This window comes from Haemorhous mexicanus, chromosome 3 (genome assembly GCF_027477595.1).
Source record: "Haemorhous mexicanus isolate bHaeMex1 chromosome 3, bHaeMex1.pri, whole genome shotgun sequence".
Lineage (NCBI taxonomy): Eukaryota > Metazoa > Chordata > Aves > Passeriformes > Fringillidae > Haemorhous > Haemorhous mexicanus.
The window spans coordinates 55,013,807-55,026,973 of record NC_082343.1 but is presented as its reverse complement, the minus strand read 5'-3'; the positions used below and the strand labels follow the sequence as shown (position 1 = coordinate 55,026,973).

Below are 13,167 nucleotides of genomic sequence, written 5' to 3'. Positions count from 1 at the left end.
CAGCTGCTGAACAGCTATAAAGGAGCACTCTGCAGTAATTCACTCCATCTTCCCTGCCTCCCTTAAAATACCACAGTGCAAAACTGCTGCTGGTGGCAGATAATGATGTTCACCTGCTTGTGGAAGCCCAGATTTACTTCAGTCTCAAATGCATAAAAAGCAATTCTCTACAGTCCTCAAATACTACATGGCCTGAAGAAATAGATAATTGATCCATGCTGCAGAAAATGATAGCATAGTTTAATATTTTCAGTCAGAAGTTGAAATGCTTATTAGAGGAAGAGCATCTTGGGTTGCCTTTTTTTTTGTTGTTGTTGTTTTTTGTTTGTTTGGGGTTTTTGTTTGTTTCAGTTTTTAGGTTGTTTTGTTTGGTTCTGGGTTTTTTCGTTTTTGTTTGTTTGGTAATTCTTTAAATGACATTAATTTAGGCTATAATTATTATTTTAAGCACACTTCAGTGAGTAGCATTTTTGGGAAAGGGACACCGAGCTGTATATAAACAACACCAATCATAAGGAAAAAACTGCAAACTCAGTTATGCTAGGTTGGTTTGCAGGCTGGCAGAAGGCTGTTCATGCATGAGGAAATTAAGATTTCAGGCTATGAGACCCACAAGTTCCCAGATACCTGCTTTCCCATTTGGAAACTGATCCATGTTTATTCGTTGAAACTGGGAGAAGTGATTTTTCACTATTCCACCATTCTCACACAGACAGTTGAAGAGGAGAGAGAACATCTTCCAGGTGACAGCCTGGTATGTGAAATCAAATCTGTTTACTTAACGTGGTGGGCTGCAAGTGTAGTAATAAACATGAGAGCTCTGCACTCACAGAGCCACAAAACCTGCAGGTGAAGGGGTGTACTGGAGGAGCAGTCTGACCAGTATGGCAGTAACCATCACCCAGCCTGTCATTATGGATTAATTGGCACTCTTTGGAAAACCCCAGAAGGAATTAATGATGAAAGAATGGAGACGACACAAGAACCACAGCAAGCCAGAAGTAAATACAATTCACCTTCACTGGGAACTCCACCTGAACATATGACAAAATATACTACAAAAGCCCTGCAGCCCTCAGAACATTCAGCTGTTCAGGCAAGTTCCAGTTCTGTGTCATTTACACAAAATAGAAGAACATTTGAAGACTGAGTGCACAAAGACATGGCTATGCCTTTTGAGGAGCATCTGATCTCCACACAGCTGGGCACTTCATCGTTAAACAGAGAGACAGAAGCAATGTGCTCTTTTAAATCCACTTCCAGCTAAAAACCAACCAAAAATAACTTCAAGACCATAACCACCTTACAGGTTCAACCAGAGCCTTATGGGAGAAATTGCTTGAATAATTAATGCAAATCCTCTCTGTGAAAGTTTTGTGTCTGCAACTGATCTATATTTGTCCAGAGAAGGGCAACAAAGCTGGTGAAGGGTCTGGAGCACGTGTCCTATAAAGAGTGGCTGGTTGGGGGTGTTTAGCCTGGAGAGAAGTAGGCTCAGGGGGAGCCTTATCACTCTCCACAAATAACTGAAAGAAAATTGTAGCCAGGTGGGGTCGGTCTCTTCTCCCAAGTGACAGAACAAGAGCACATAGTCTTAACTTGTGCCAGGGGAGGTTCAGGTGTGTCATTAAAGATTAGACATTGGAATGGGCTGCCCAGGGAGGTGGTGGAGTCGCCGTTCCTGGAGGTGTTTAAGGAAAGACTGGATGTGGCACCGAGTGCCATGCTCTAACTGACGAGGTGGTATTCAGTCAAAGGTTGGACTCCTTGATATTTTTTCCAGCCTAATTGATTCTGTGATATTTGACAATTCACCTCAACGCACAAGTCACATATGAAAAGCGGAGGTTTTCAGCCTCCATCCCAAAACCACCACCAGTGTCACCCACGCTTTGCGAGCTTCAGTGTTGTTTCAAAGTAACGCCATCACCCGCCGTAGGAGCACCTGGGCAACCCGAGTTCCCGTCTTTTAGGGCTTAAGGGACGGCGCGCAGGTTCCCTCCCAGCCTCGAGGGAAAGTCCTGCTGGCACCCGGGCTCTCCCGGCGGCGGACGGGGAGCACTTCGGTGTCCCCAGGCGGGCACAGAGCCCCTCCAGCCGGCGTGGGGCCCGCCGGGCCCAGCGCCAGCTCCGAGGGGGCCGCTCCGGCGGGAGCTCCGGGGTGAGGCCCCGCGGCCGACACCGCGCTTCCCCCGTACCATCGCCCCCGTCCCTCGACCGGGCACTCACCGCCAAGGAAGGTGCCAAGGACGAGGCATTTCTTCTTGTGCCGCTTAAGGAAACTCCAGAGCGACCGGAGCATCCTGCGAGCCCGGCCCGCCCCGGCCCGGCCGCCCCTCGGGTCCCCGCGGCGGCGGAAGGGGCGGAGGCGGCGGCGGCACCGCCCGCGGTGTCCCGGAAGCAGCGCCCGGGCCCGGTATGGCGGAGGCGGGGGAGGCGACCCTGCTGGCCTGGATGGACCAGGCGCTCGACGTGGTCAGTGCGGGCCGGCGCTCCCGCTGTCCCGCGGGAAAACGCGGGGAGCCCCGGGCCCCTCGGGGCAGCGGGAAAGGAGCGGGGAATGGGGGCCGGGCGGAAGCTCCTCCCGCTGCTGTAACGCTGTCCTGTGCCTCTCGCGAGTCTGTCTGTCCGTCTGTCCCGCAGGCTAAGGAGGCGCTGGAGAAAGGGGAGGTTCCCGTGGGCTGTCTGCTGGTCTACAACGGCGAGGTCATAGGCAGGGGCAGGAACGAGGTCAACGAGACGAAGAACGTGAGTCCCGCGGCCCGGGGACGCCGTGGCTTTGCCGCCCCTGCCCCGCGCCGCGCTTGTCCCGGTGCTGGGTCTGAAGCGTGCTCTCCTAAAGTCACCTAGGGGTTAAGAGTGAGAAATGACTGTGCAGCCTCTCCTGATGAAGTTCTGTCCACAGGCCAGAGCAAAGAGCCGTTTCCTGTACATTTTTGACCTGTTGCAACCTTAACCATCAAATTTGCTATAAGATCTGTTGCTGAGAGACCCGTTAGTGCCAACAGGGATTTTGTACAACTGGAAGTTGTGTATAAATTAATCTGACAGCGAGATCTGGCTGTAATTTATATTAGATGCCTCAAATCTGAAAACATAATAAAAAGTTTAAATGAATCTTCTAAGCTGAAAAATGTAACAGTAAAGATGAATCATTATAGTAATTTGTTCTGCAGGACAATCTGTAATGTATCAAGAGGATTCTAATACAGCCTTAAGAAAGCCAGGTGACAGAGAAGTTAGGTATTTCATGTTACACCGTTGTAAGCACTGTGGGGAAGCAGACACTTTTTGGGAAAATCATGCCAGAGATAGTAATATTGTGTAGAAATCACATGTTAATAGACAGAACATAACTGACAGGACTGATAACAAAATCAACTTAGAAATGTCAGGGAGGCTTTCAGCCATTTTTGGTGTCAAGGGTGTCTGAAGGTACATACTAAAATGCAAGAAGCCTGATTTAAAAACAGCTGGATTTTGGAAACAGTAATCTGTTAATATCTCTGAAAGCCAAGCTTTTTTGAATTGCTGCTCAGCTCAAGTTTCAGTTCTTTTGTGGCTCAATTTTCATAAATGTTTATATTATAGTGATTGGAAATGCTGGGTACTTAGTGCTTCTAAATTTTTTATCAGATACGTAATTACTCCATGTAGTCTGAAAAAAATCTGAGCTTGAAAGCAGTACTTGTTATGAAATGTGAACATAGGAAATTGTTTTCAGTTTTCTCCTAATGATTTCTGGCATTATTTAGGGACCATCCTGGAGGAAAAAAACAATCCTCTTGAACCATTGAGGCAGTTCCAGCAGACATCATAAATATCAAGGTCTGTTTTTAAACTAATTTATTGTCCCACCTTATACTGAAGGATTTCTCGAGAACACCATTCCTCAGATGGCTAAAAAATGTCTGATTTCCACTTTCAAACTTTTAATGTTCTGTTTATATCTCCCTGTTCTTGTGCCAGCACCATCCATTATTTTACATAGCTTGGATGTATTTAAAGTCTTATTCCTTTTCAGCTTTTGCTTTTCTCAAGCCAGCTGTTTAATTTCCTCTCAGAAGACAGGCTGGCTTTCTGTGTTCATTAGAATAATTCTTTTACATAGCCATTCCAGCTTTGATTCATTTTTTCTTGAATTCACTTAACTAGAACTCTTAAGAACACTTAACTGGAATTTTATTCCAGATGGGCTTGTGCTTTGTTTGATAATAGTAGTACTTCACATTCTCCCTGGAAGAAAGTCCACCCATGTTTTCTGGAGCTTCCTTGGTCTTTTATGCTGTTTTGTTATTCTTCATTTGTTGTTCTGAAATTTTCTTTTCTCCTGTCTTGAAGGCCATCCACCTCCTGAATGACACTCTCACCCTGTCACTTCTTGTGATGTCTTTCATCATACAAAAGACATCACATCATCAGCTGTTTTCTGTAGGGGTTTTTCCAGTTAATGCCAATGACACAACTGAAAACATTTAAGCCAAACGATCTTTGAGTGTCTGTGGTAATGAGTTCCCTCTGGACAAATATTTCCCCTGTCAATGCAATGTCTCTTCTTTTCTTGCTCACCTTACATTCCTTGCATTAGGCTGTTTTCCCCACTCAGGGTAATTTCACAGGTTGTGCTGTGCCAGGTGTACTGGAGATGTCCAGAGAGACTGATGTTTCTCTTGCCTAGAAAAAAAATTGTCAAAGCTATCTAGTCTCAGCTATCTTAATAGCTTTTTGTTTAGTTTACCTTTAATAAGGACTGGCCCTTATAACACTACTTTTAAAGGTTTGTTATCTTGCCTGCTTTACTACTGAGACCCTCCTGGATCTGTAGATGTCAAGATTGTATGACACATATCCTTCTTGGTTTTTATTACAGTGACTCTGATTGCTCTGAAGCTTTCACCCATGTAACACTCTGCCTTGATGCAGTAAAGCATTGCTATGAGACTGGCAGCTTTCTGGCCTCCAAAATGCAGCTTTATAGCATACTGACTTCTTTAACTCCATGAAAACTTTGTTCCTTCCTTGAAGAAGTGATCATTTACCTAATTAGATCTTCAGTCCTTCCCTGCAATTCTGCCTTTGGTCAGGAATCAGCTTGCCTCTGAGCCTTTTGTCAAATAAATTCTGTCTTCTCCTTAAGCAGGTCCCTGCGTTCTCTGATGTAATGGGCTGAAGTTAGGAGCAGGTGGTGTCTTCTTTATGCCCTCTTTCATTATGTCCCTAAACTGCTCATTTTGGCAAAATATTTTAGTTGCCAAAAACTTCAGTGTTTTCAGGCTATCTCTTGTCGCCCCGCATCTTTTTTTTTTTTTTTTTTTTTTTTTTTTTTTTGTCTGCCATATCTACAGCAGAACACATTCATGTCAGAAATACTGCTGCTTACTGTGTGGAAGTTATTTGCAAAATTTCTTATCATTGCATTCTTCTGGGAGAAGTTGCTTTTGAGTTGCTTTTGGGAGGAGGCAATTTGCGTACAGCTGTGTTTGGTATATTTTATTTTTTAGGAGCATGGCTGTGGCATCAGCATTTCAGAATAGACATGACACTACTTGTCTTCCTTGGGCAACAGTGCAGCAAATGTCTGTGTAAGACATTGGGTTTAGACATGGCGACTCATTCACAAGCATGTGCCAGTCCTGTGTTCCCTCTGGCAGCTCCCACACTTACATGTTCACAGTCTTGCCTCAGACCAACCTGAAAATTTTCTCCCCTACAGCATATGTGACCCTGTCCATCTAGAAATGGTTTTTTGGCATTTTTATTCCAACACGTGATCAAATCATTCACTTCCCAGTAAAATGCTCTCTGTCCTTTTGTTGATACACACAGACATCTCCTCTTTGTTCTGTCCTCTTGGGTCATTTTACCAAGTGTCTTGCAGTCACAGTAGGGGATAATTGAATATGAAGTATTGTTTGTGTAGTGAAGCCACAAAATAACACAGAAATTTGAGCTTTGGGCCCCTTTACTCTCACTTGTTAATTACAGTCTAAAATTTAGAAAGTAAGCTTTTTAGGGCAGTGGTGATACCTTTATTGTCTGTGAAACGTTTGGCACAGTTTGGGGCACTGTCAATGCTTTTACCCCACTGAGTCAGCTTTTTTCCTTTGGTACACCATTTGCCACTCTGTAACAATTCTCATTTTCCCTTGCTACTCTTAACCTGCTTTTGTTTTCTTGGCTTTAAAATAGTGTGTAATAGTTGGCAAGTTAAGCTTATGAATTGAGTCAGTGATCCAAAATTAAAATAATCCCTCTTGTATGTCACTTTATACACAGCAAGTCAAAAAAAGCTTAATACAAAGTAAAATTTTAAGACAGACCTGGAAGGTCAGTTTTTCCCTTTTGTCTTGTCTTTAAGATGGACTTTTAATAGGTTGTGTAAGGAGGGAGCTCAAGAAACAAGTGTAAACCTTCCCCTTGCACATCCTTTCCACTTCTGGAAGTGAATAGCTTGGGGACTTCCAGAGCCCAAGACTAGATCTGGATCATTGTTTCTGATAGCTGTCTGTGCACATATCCTCCATGAATTTGTCTAAACCTTTTTTGAACTCATTTATGTTTTTGGCTTCCATAGCATCCTGTGGCAAGGAGTTTCACAATATAATTATATAATTTGTGAAAGAGTACTTCCTTTTGTTTGTTTTATATCTGCTGCCTGATAATTTCATTGGGTGCTCATTTTTTATGAGAAATAATAAATCACAGTTATAAATGTGATTTTTCCACATTTTTCTTGATTATTTTAGAAACCTCTACTGTAGACCTCTTAACTTGCAGAACTATTGACTGCATCTGTTATTGACTGCATCTGTTAAGAGCCACAGTCTAATTAGTCTCTAAATGGAGACTGTTCTGTAACTTGCATAATCCTTTCTCACCCTGAGGTGAATTTGTCCTGATGTTCCTGTGCATTCAAGACATGGCATGACCAAAACAGTGTGTTTTACTTAAGATATGGGCACACTGGTGTGTAGTAGTGTTCTATATTAGTGTCATCTCGCTAATGTAGCTGTCTTCTATTACTGCAGAAGCTGGTAGGACCTGCAGCAGCTGCATGGCCTTTCTAGGAGTTTTAAAGTGGTTTTGAACAGTATAAAACATAGCAGTAAGTTATGACTGCTTTGCCATGTATTGCAGAGCATCTCCGTGTTATCACCACAGATCTTCACAGTGCTAAACATTAACTCAAATTCCTGTTTTGTGAGGAAGCTATCAAGGGTCATATAAGGACATACAAAACAGAAGTACAAATATAATCTGGATTGATTAAGTCTTACTCTAATGCTTGTGTCAAAAACATCCTTTTTTTCAGAACAGATAAAAAAAGAAGGAAAAACTAATAGTCTTAATTCAAAGAAGCATCATGCTCTAACTGAAGAGTCCTTTCAAAACTAGTACATCCTGAAATTTTTGCTGTGATATTTCATTGGCATAACACAGTGCTGCAGACATTTCAGAGTGCTACTGGGACATTACTGATTGCTTTGGTCTCTGCTAATAAAGTCAACACTTCTGTTCAGGTTTTTGTGCCATAGATATTGGGATACTAATCATTCAGTTGTCTGGGATAAAAAAAAGAGAAATTAATATTCCTTTGTAATCAGTCATATGCTGAAATCCCTGCCTATTACTTGAGGGACTTAATGTACATGTATCCCCAGGCAGCATTAAACCTGAGGCGAACTGAAAATGTTGTGTGTACAGAGCACACCAGGCAGTTGTAGGAACATGCTGAAATTGTTGCATGTTCATAGGGTATTTATTCCTTGTGAGCACAGGAATATTGTCAGAGGAAGGAAAAGGTACCAGCGAGGAGCACTTTGTTAATATTTCCAGAGAAAATAATCCAGCCTGTATTCTTGCTTTTGGAAGTAGAGCAGGCTATGGGCTACATCAGTTGTGCCAGTGAGCTTGCTGTGTCCCTTAAGCCTCAAGGAGAGCTTTCATGTCTTGCCTCACTGTGCTGGTATGACTTAGAGAGGAGAACTTCTGAGCATGCTCTTCTGCCTTGGAAAAAGCAGAAGAAAAAACTGTCACTTGTAGATCTTGTGGGCTGCACACAAGAGGTTGGGGTTGAATATTTTCTTTCTTGGATTGAGTATTTTTTCTGCAGTCTGGGTGCTCTAAAATGTCTTTTGCAACTTGAACCAGCAAAGAGCATTACGTTACTTCTATAACAAAAGTGAATAAATGCAAACTTTAAAGAAGAAACTTATTTTTATCTTCTAGGCTACTCGACATGCAGAAATGGTGGCAATCGACCAGGTCCTTGACTGGTGCAAGCAGCACAAGAGGGATTATAGGGAGGTGTTTCCGCAGCTGGTGCTCTACGTCACTGTGGAGCCCTGTATCATGTGTGCAGCTGCTTTGCGCTTGATGAGTATCCTTTCCTGCTGACTCACACTGGGAAACTCTGGGTCAAACCATTGCTCCTGCCACAGTGAGCCCACAAAGAAAGGCTGGACAGTGTCAGGGGAAGCCATGAGGGGTGGTTTGAGGGTCTGCACCCACCTCCATGATGAACAGCGAGGGGCTCAAGAGTGAAAGAGAGATGGTGCAGTTATGACAAAAAACTGTTAGAGATTAAACATACCTTTTTGAGATGTTTGTTAGGATGTAAAATGAGGTAAGTGCAGTTCAGTGTTCAGTTTTGAATGTTGTATCAATCAGTAAACCATGTCTTTGTATGACCCTGCTTTGGGGATTCATGCTTCCCCTTTTCTGAGAAAGGCTGGATGTGCATCTTCAGCGATACATCTTAGATCATTCAAAAGTAAGTTCTGATTTTATGAGGGAGGAACTGTAGCTCAAGCTAATTTAGTTTGAAGAGTACCTGCACATTTTAGGAAATTTGGTGACTGCCTAGATTGGGCTTCTGTACTTCCTGCTTGTTTTTCACTTAATACCTTGACTCACTCCCATAAATTCCACGGGTTGTGTACGGCTGTCGAAATGAGCGATTTGGAGGCTGTGGCTCCGTTTTGAGCATCTCGTCTGGTGATATGGTGGACTCAGGAGACCCATTTGAAGTAGGTTGTAAAATGTTTCCCTTTGTTTTCCAGCTAGGGTACTGTGCCTGGCTTTGCTACCAGGCTTTTAGAATCTTATGCATTACTTTAAGAGGACAGATGGAAGATGATCAAAGTTAAGTAAACTTGGCCTAATCAGAAAATAATGTAAAAAAAAAAATTAGGTCCTAAAAGAAAACTGAGGAAACCCTGATGACAGTCTTAAATTATTTAAAAGAATGTGTCAAAGGGTAAGGGAAAGAATTATGCTTGTGGAACAAGGTAAGAATTTAGAATATGTGCAATACTTAGAACAGTAAGTATATGCTACAGGAAGAGATGGGGGAAAATTATTTTAAGCTGCAGAATGTACAAATACATAATCAATAAATATCAAGTAACAGCAACTTATAAAATTACTGGGTTTTAGCTGAGCCACTGGAAATGATTGTATTTTTGTTTTCAGTCTGTGTGTTTATGAGGTAAAGTGGTAAAATGTATTAGCTTAGACTTACTTCATGTAATTCAAATCCCAAAATAAATCTGAACTGCAACAGTAGCAGAGGAAATTCATTTTAGCTATCAAGAAACTTTCTGAATAGTAGGGATACTGAAAGACTGAACAGTGTCTGGGATGATTTAGGCATATTTGTCATATGAGAAAGGCTGGACAAGCATTCAGTGAGGGTAGAGTATAACTAAATCCAGGTGCTTTACAGCATGATGCTACCTATGTACCCATACATACATGTAGAGAGTATTTATAGCATTTTATTTATTACATTTTTCACAGTTGTACATGATCTTGCCTTATACAGTGATACTGATTCCTGGAGTTCTTTTCCACATTTCACATTAATGATTTAATGAATGTGAAAAACAAATAATGTGTTTCAGCATTGTAAATAAGCACTAAAGGCTCAAGGCTCAAAGAATTTCAGTCAGGAAAACAATACTGTTTGGCACTCCAGTGTAAACATATTAGCCATCTTTCTGTCAGTGTGTCAGTGAGACTAACATCTGAACTAACTGGAGTAGTTGGTACTGGAAAAGTGTTCATTTGCTAACATTGGCATGTGGTATTTCATTTTTTTATACATTCAGAAGACAGAAAGGAGAAGGTTCTTGATACTATGAATCCTTTGTTTCTGTAGGCAACTGCAGTGGAATGTATAGGAGTAAATACTTATTTTCTAGCATGGGTGGAGATTTATTTAGTGTGAGTGTCATTTAAATGCTTTCTCGTTAGTGTTCATGGCATAGAAGAGTATTTTAGAAGGACCAAAAAAACCTGAAAGGTGACTGTTAGGAATAAAGAATAGATATGTGGATGAGTGTTTTCTGTCAGGAATCTTATCTGCAAATACCTAGGTGTATGTCTCTTATGTTTCCAAATGCTTGAGGAGTATGGGAGGTTGGAAACACATTAATAATAAAGAAACTGTAGATTTCGTAAAAATTTTACATAATTTACTAAGAAAGCTTGTTTTACCTAATATTAAGTTATTAGGGAAATTACTTATTCTATTAAGCCTCAACATAGTGGTTTTAAAATGTGTAGGTATAAACCTGAAAAGGAGATTCTTTTTTTTGACCCCGAAGTTGACAGTACAGTTGTTTAAAATTATTCTGTACTGAAGGCATTATTGTGAAGCATGGAATACATTTTCTCAGATGTGCTCACTAACATCATTCTAATTTGAACAGTGCTCTTCTGGCTATCGTGCTGAAGAAGCAGTGGAATTGTTAAAAGCTTTTTACAGACAAGAAAATCCCAATGGTAGGTTTTACATTAATGCATCCATTTTGATCCCAACCTAATTTAAAAGAGTGTTGGCACTGGAATTACTGTAATTCACTTCTGATGATTCCTCTCCTTTCCTGTTTCTTGGCAGCACCAAAATCCAAAGTAAGGAAAAAGGATCGTCGTCAGTAGCCCTCCACTGGTGGGACACAGAAACTTACCAAAAAATGATATGTGAAGGTTTCTTCAGCATGCTGCTTTTTTAAAATGTGCAGTTCAGTCAAACTCCGTTTAATTTTCTCTACAGAGTTTTTACTAATAGGATACTTAGTACCGGTTCCTGCATTTTTATATTTATGATTTCTTGTTATCATGACAAAGCAAAAGAGTAAATGGCTGTTTTTAGAAAGAGGAAAATTGGTGGTTCAAGTCCACTTATTTACAGACAGATCCATTAAAATGGTGCTTCTGTACAGCACATTCTACAATATTTTTTTCCTTCTGTGTGTGGAGAAGCATCTTGCTTTTCAATAGCAAATGTTTGCTGGGGCAAGCAAGTAACTCTCTTGGAAGGTTACATTTGTAAGTCCTTTACAGTCTGTGTGTGTATATTCATTCAAAAGGCATATAAAGGAATTGTACAGTCCTTGAAGACTTAAGACCATTGCAAATGTTTCCTCATTTTTTTCTACCTTAGCACAAGCCAGATTTTCAGAGGTAATTTCTGAGAGTCACATACCTGTGTAGACAGGGACATACACACAATCACGTGTCTGTTTGTGTCTGCTGTTGCTTAATAAGGATAAGCAAATATCACTTGGCTGCGCAACACCTTCTTACAAAGTTGTGGAGAAACTCTCCACAACTCTCTTTAGACTGTCCACTTCTGTTGTGAATGTCAGTATAAGAAATACTTTATTTTTAAGAATCCACTAAGAAGTTGTTCTGAGCTCCTAAATTATAAAAATTATATACTATATATTTTTATATATATACATATATATAAAAGTATATATGTATATATAACTAATAATTATATACTAAATTATAGTAACCAAAATGGGCAAATACAAGTTAAAACATGGAAATGAAGTTGGTAATAACATGAGTAAAATATATTTAAGACACTTACCTTTTCATAGTGTTGGTTAGCTTTGTCATTTCCGTGTACTTTGCTTGGCCGTGCAGTAATTTCTAATCCAGAAGAGGGCCTTCAAGTTCCACTAATGAATTAAAAATACAAGTACGGTTCAATCTTGATTGTATATCTCTTAGTGGATACTTACATGAAGGATGACATTGTTGGTAGTTTATTTGGCTGTTACTCAAAAATTTGAGGAATGCTGTAGCTTTTATTTTATGCAGAAAAGTGTTCAAAATTTTATAACTATAAAAACTGAATGCAGTTAAATTTTTTCAATATTTCAAATAAATACTTCCAAAAGTGTTTTTAACAAGAATATTAAAACCATTACTTTGTCACCATTGTTCTTAATAACTTGTATTTTATGTTTTTAATGTTTACAAAATGACATGGGAAAGAAGCATTTTTACCATAATAGCTATTTTCACAGTTTAGAAATAGTATTTCTTTGCCTTAAGCCCTTTAACTGATGTCAGTAGCCTATCCTATTCTCCTGACCATTACTTAGAGCCATCTTTGAGTCCCATTCCATAAACAAAAGTTATGACTGTGTTTGTAGATTTAATCTGCCTCAGAGCTCGAAGGGCTTGAGAACCAGACAGCTAAGCTGGAAAAGCTGTTTAGGAAAAGACCATTTTTAATGACTGGGATGGCTTTATTGGAAAGAAACAGGCATGCCTGTGTTTATGGTATTTGGCTGGTGATAGAAGATGGCAATTTATCACTATAGATATATTCACAGCTCAGCTGGACCATAATTTTCTTATACCTTGAAGAAATCATTGAAGTCCAAATTAAAGACATCAGACATCTGGCTCGTCACTGAGATCAGTGACAGTAGGAATCAGAGCCTTCATACTGATTTGAACCACGACCTAAATCTCTCAACATCGTTTCTTTTTTAGAGGGACTTTGAACACTTTCCCATTGCCTTCTTTCAAAGAAGGATGTTGTTATTGGAACATGTGTGACAGTAGGAGCCATGTAAATAAGTAGAAAGATTACTGGTAGTAGGACAAAACACATTTTAAAAGCTTTGTCCAATTTTTCAGCCCTTAAGTTGGAACAGAATTTTTTTGTCAGTGGTAACCTGTCACTTAATAAACAGTTCAAGTCTTGTGCAAAGCCAAAAGAGGCTGAAGTGGATGAGAAAAATAAAAATTTCTTTTGAGAGTGATCAAGGCTAATAATGTGCGTCTTGGAACAGAGGCATGGAAGAAAAATAGTGTAGCACAGTAAAAACTGTCGTTTTTCAGAAAGGTTATAAAAGA

General features: G+C 40.4%; 2 protein-coding genes across 3 annotated transcripts in view; one reads left to right on the top strand and one right to left on the bottom strand.

Moving 5' to 3' along the window:
- The window catches only part of PEX3 (peroxisomal biogenesis factor 3), a 21,072-nt gene extending 18,710 nt beyond the window's left edge, over positions 1 to 2,362 (bottom strand). The window contains exon 1 of the mRNA XM_059841878.1: positions 2,230 to 2,362. Coding sequence (XP_059697861.1) covers positions 2,230 to 2,302 — 73 coding nt within the window. The 5' untranslated portion in view covers positions 2,303 to 2,362. The remainder of the gene's footprint in view (positions 1 to 2,229) is intronic.
- On the top strand, positions 2,362 to 13,167 carry ADAT2 (adenosine deaminase tRNA specific 2). Of its 2 annotated transcripts, none has more exons than XR_009485823.1 (6): positions 2,362 to 2,475; positions 2,644 to 2,748; positions 8,230 to 8,380; positions 8,923 to 9,033; positions 10,716 to 10,788; positions 10,904 to 13,167. XR_009485823.1 is itself a non-coding variant. In XM_059841879.1 (6 exons), the coding sequence occupies exons 1-6, from the start codon at positions 2,419 to 2,421 to the stop codon at positions 10,942 to 10,944; spliced, it is 534 nt and encodes a 177-aa protein (XP_059697862.1). In that variant the 5' UTR covers positions 2,362 to 2,418; the 3' UTR covers positions 10,945 to 13,167. The 2 variants fall into 2 exon arrangements, 1 of the variants encoding a protein (XP_059697862.1); XM_059841879.1 differs by having other exon boundaries at positions 8,923 to 9,029.

Excerpts from the sequence above, each read along its gene's own strand:
- ADAT2 (XM_059841879.1), top strand. The coding sequence starts at position 2,419 with ATGGCGGAGGCGGGGGAGGCGACCCTGCTGGCCTGGATGGACCAGGCG. Across the intron at positions 2,749-8,229 it reads AGGTCAACGAGACGAAGAAC|GCTACTCGACATGCAGAAAT; the intron begins GTGAGTCCCGCG and ends TTTATCTTCTAG. Across the intron at positions 9,030-10,715 it reads ACTCAGGAGACCCATTTGAA|TGCTCTTCTGGCTATCGTGC; the intron begins GTAGGTTGTAAA and ends TAATTTGAACAG.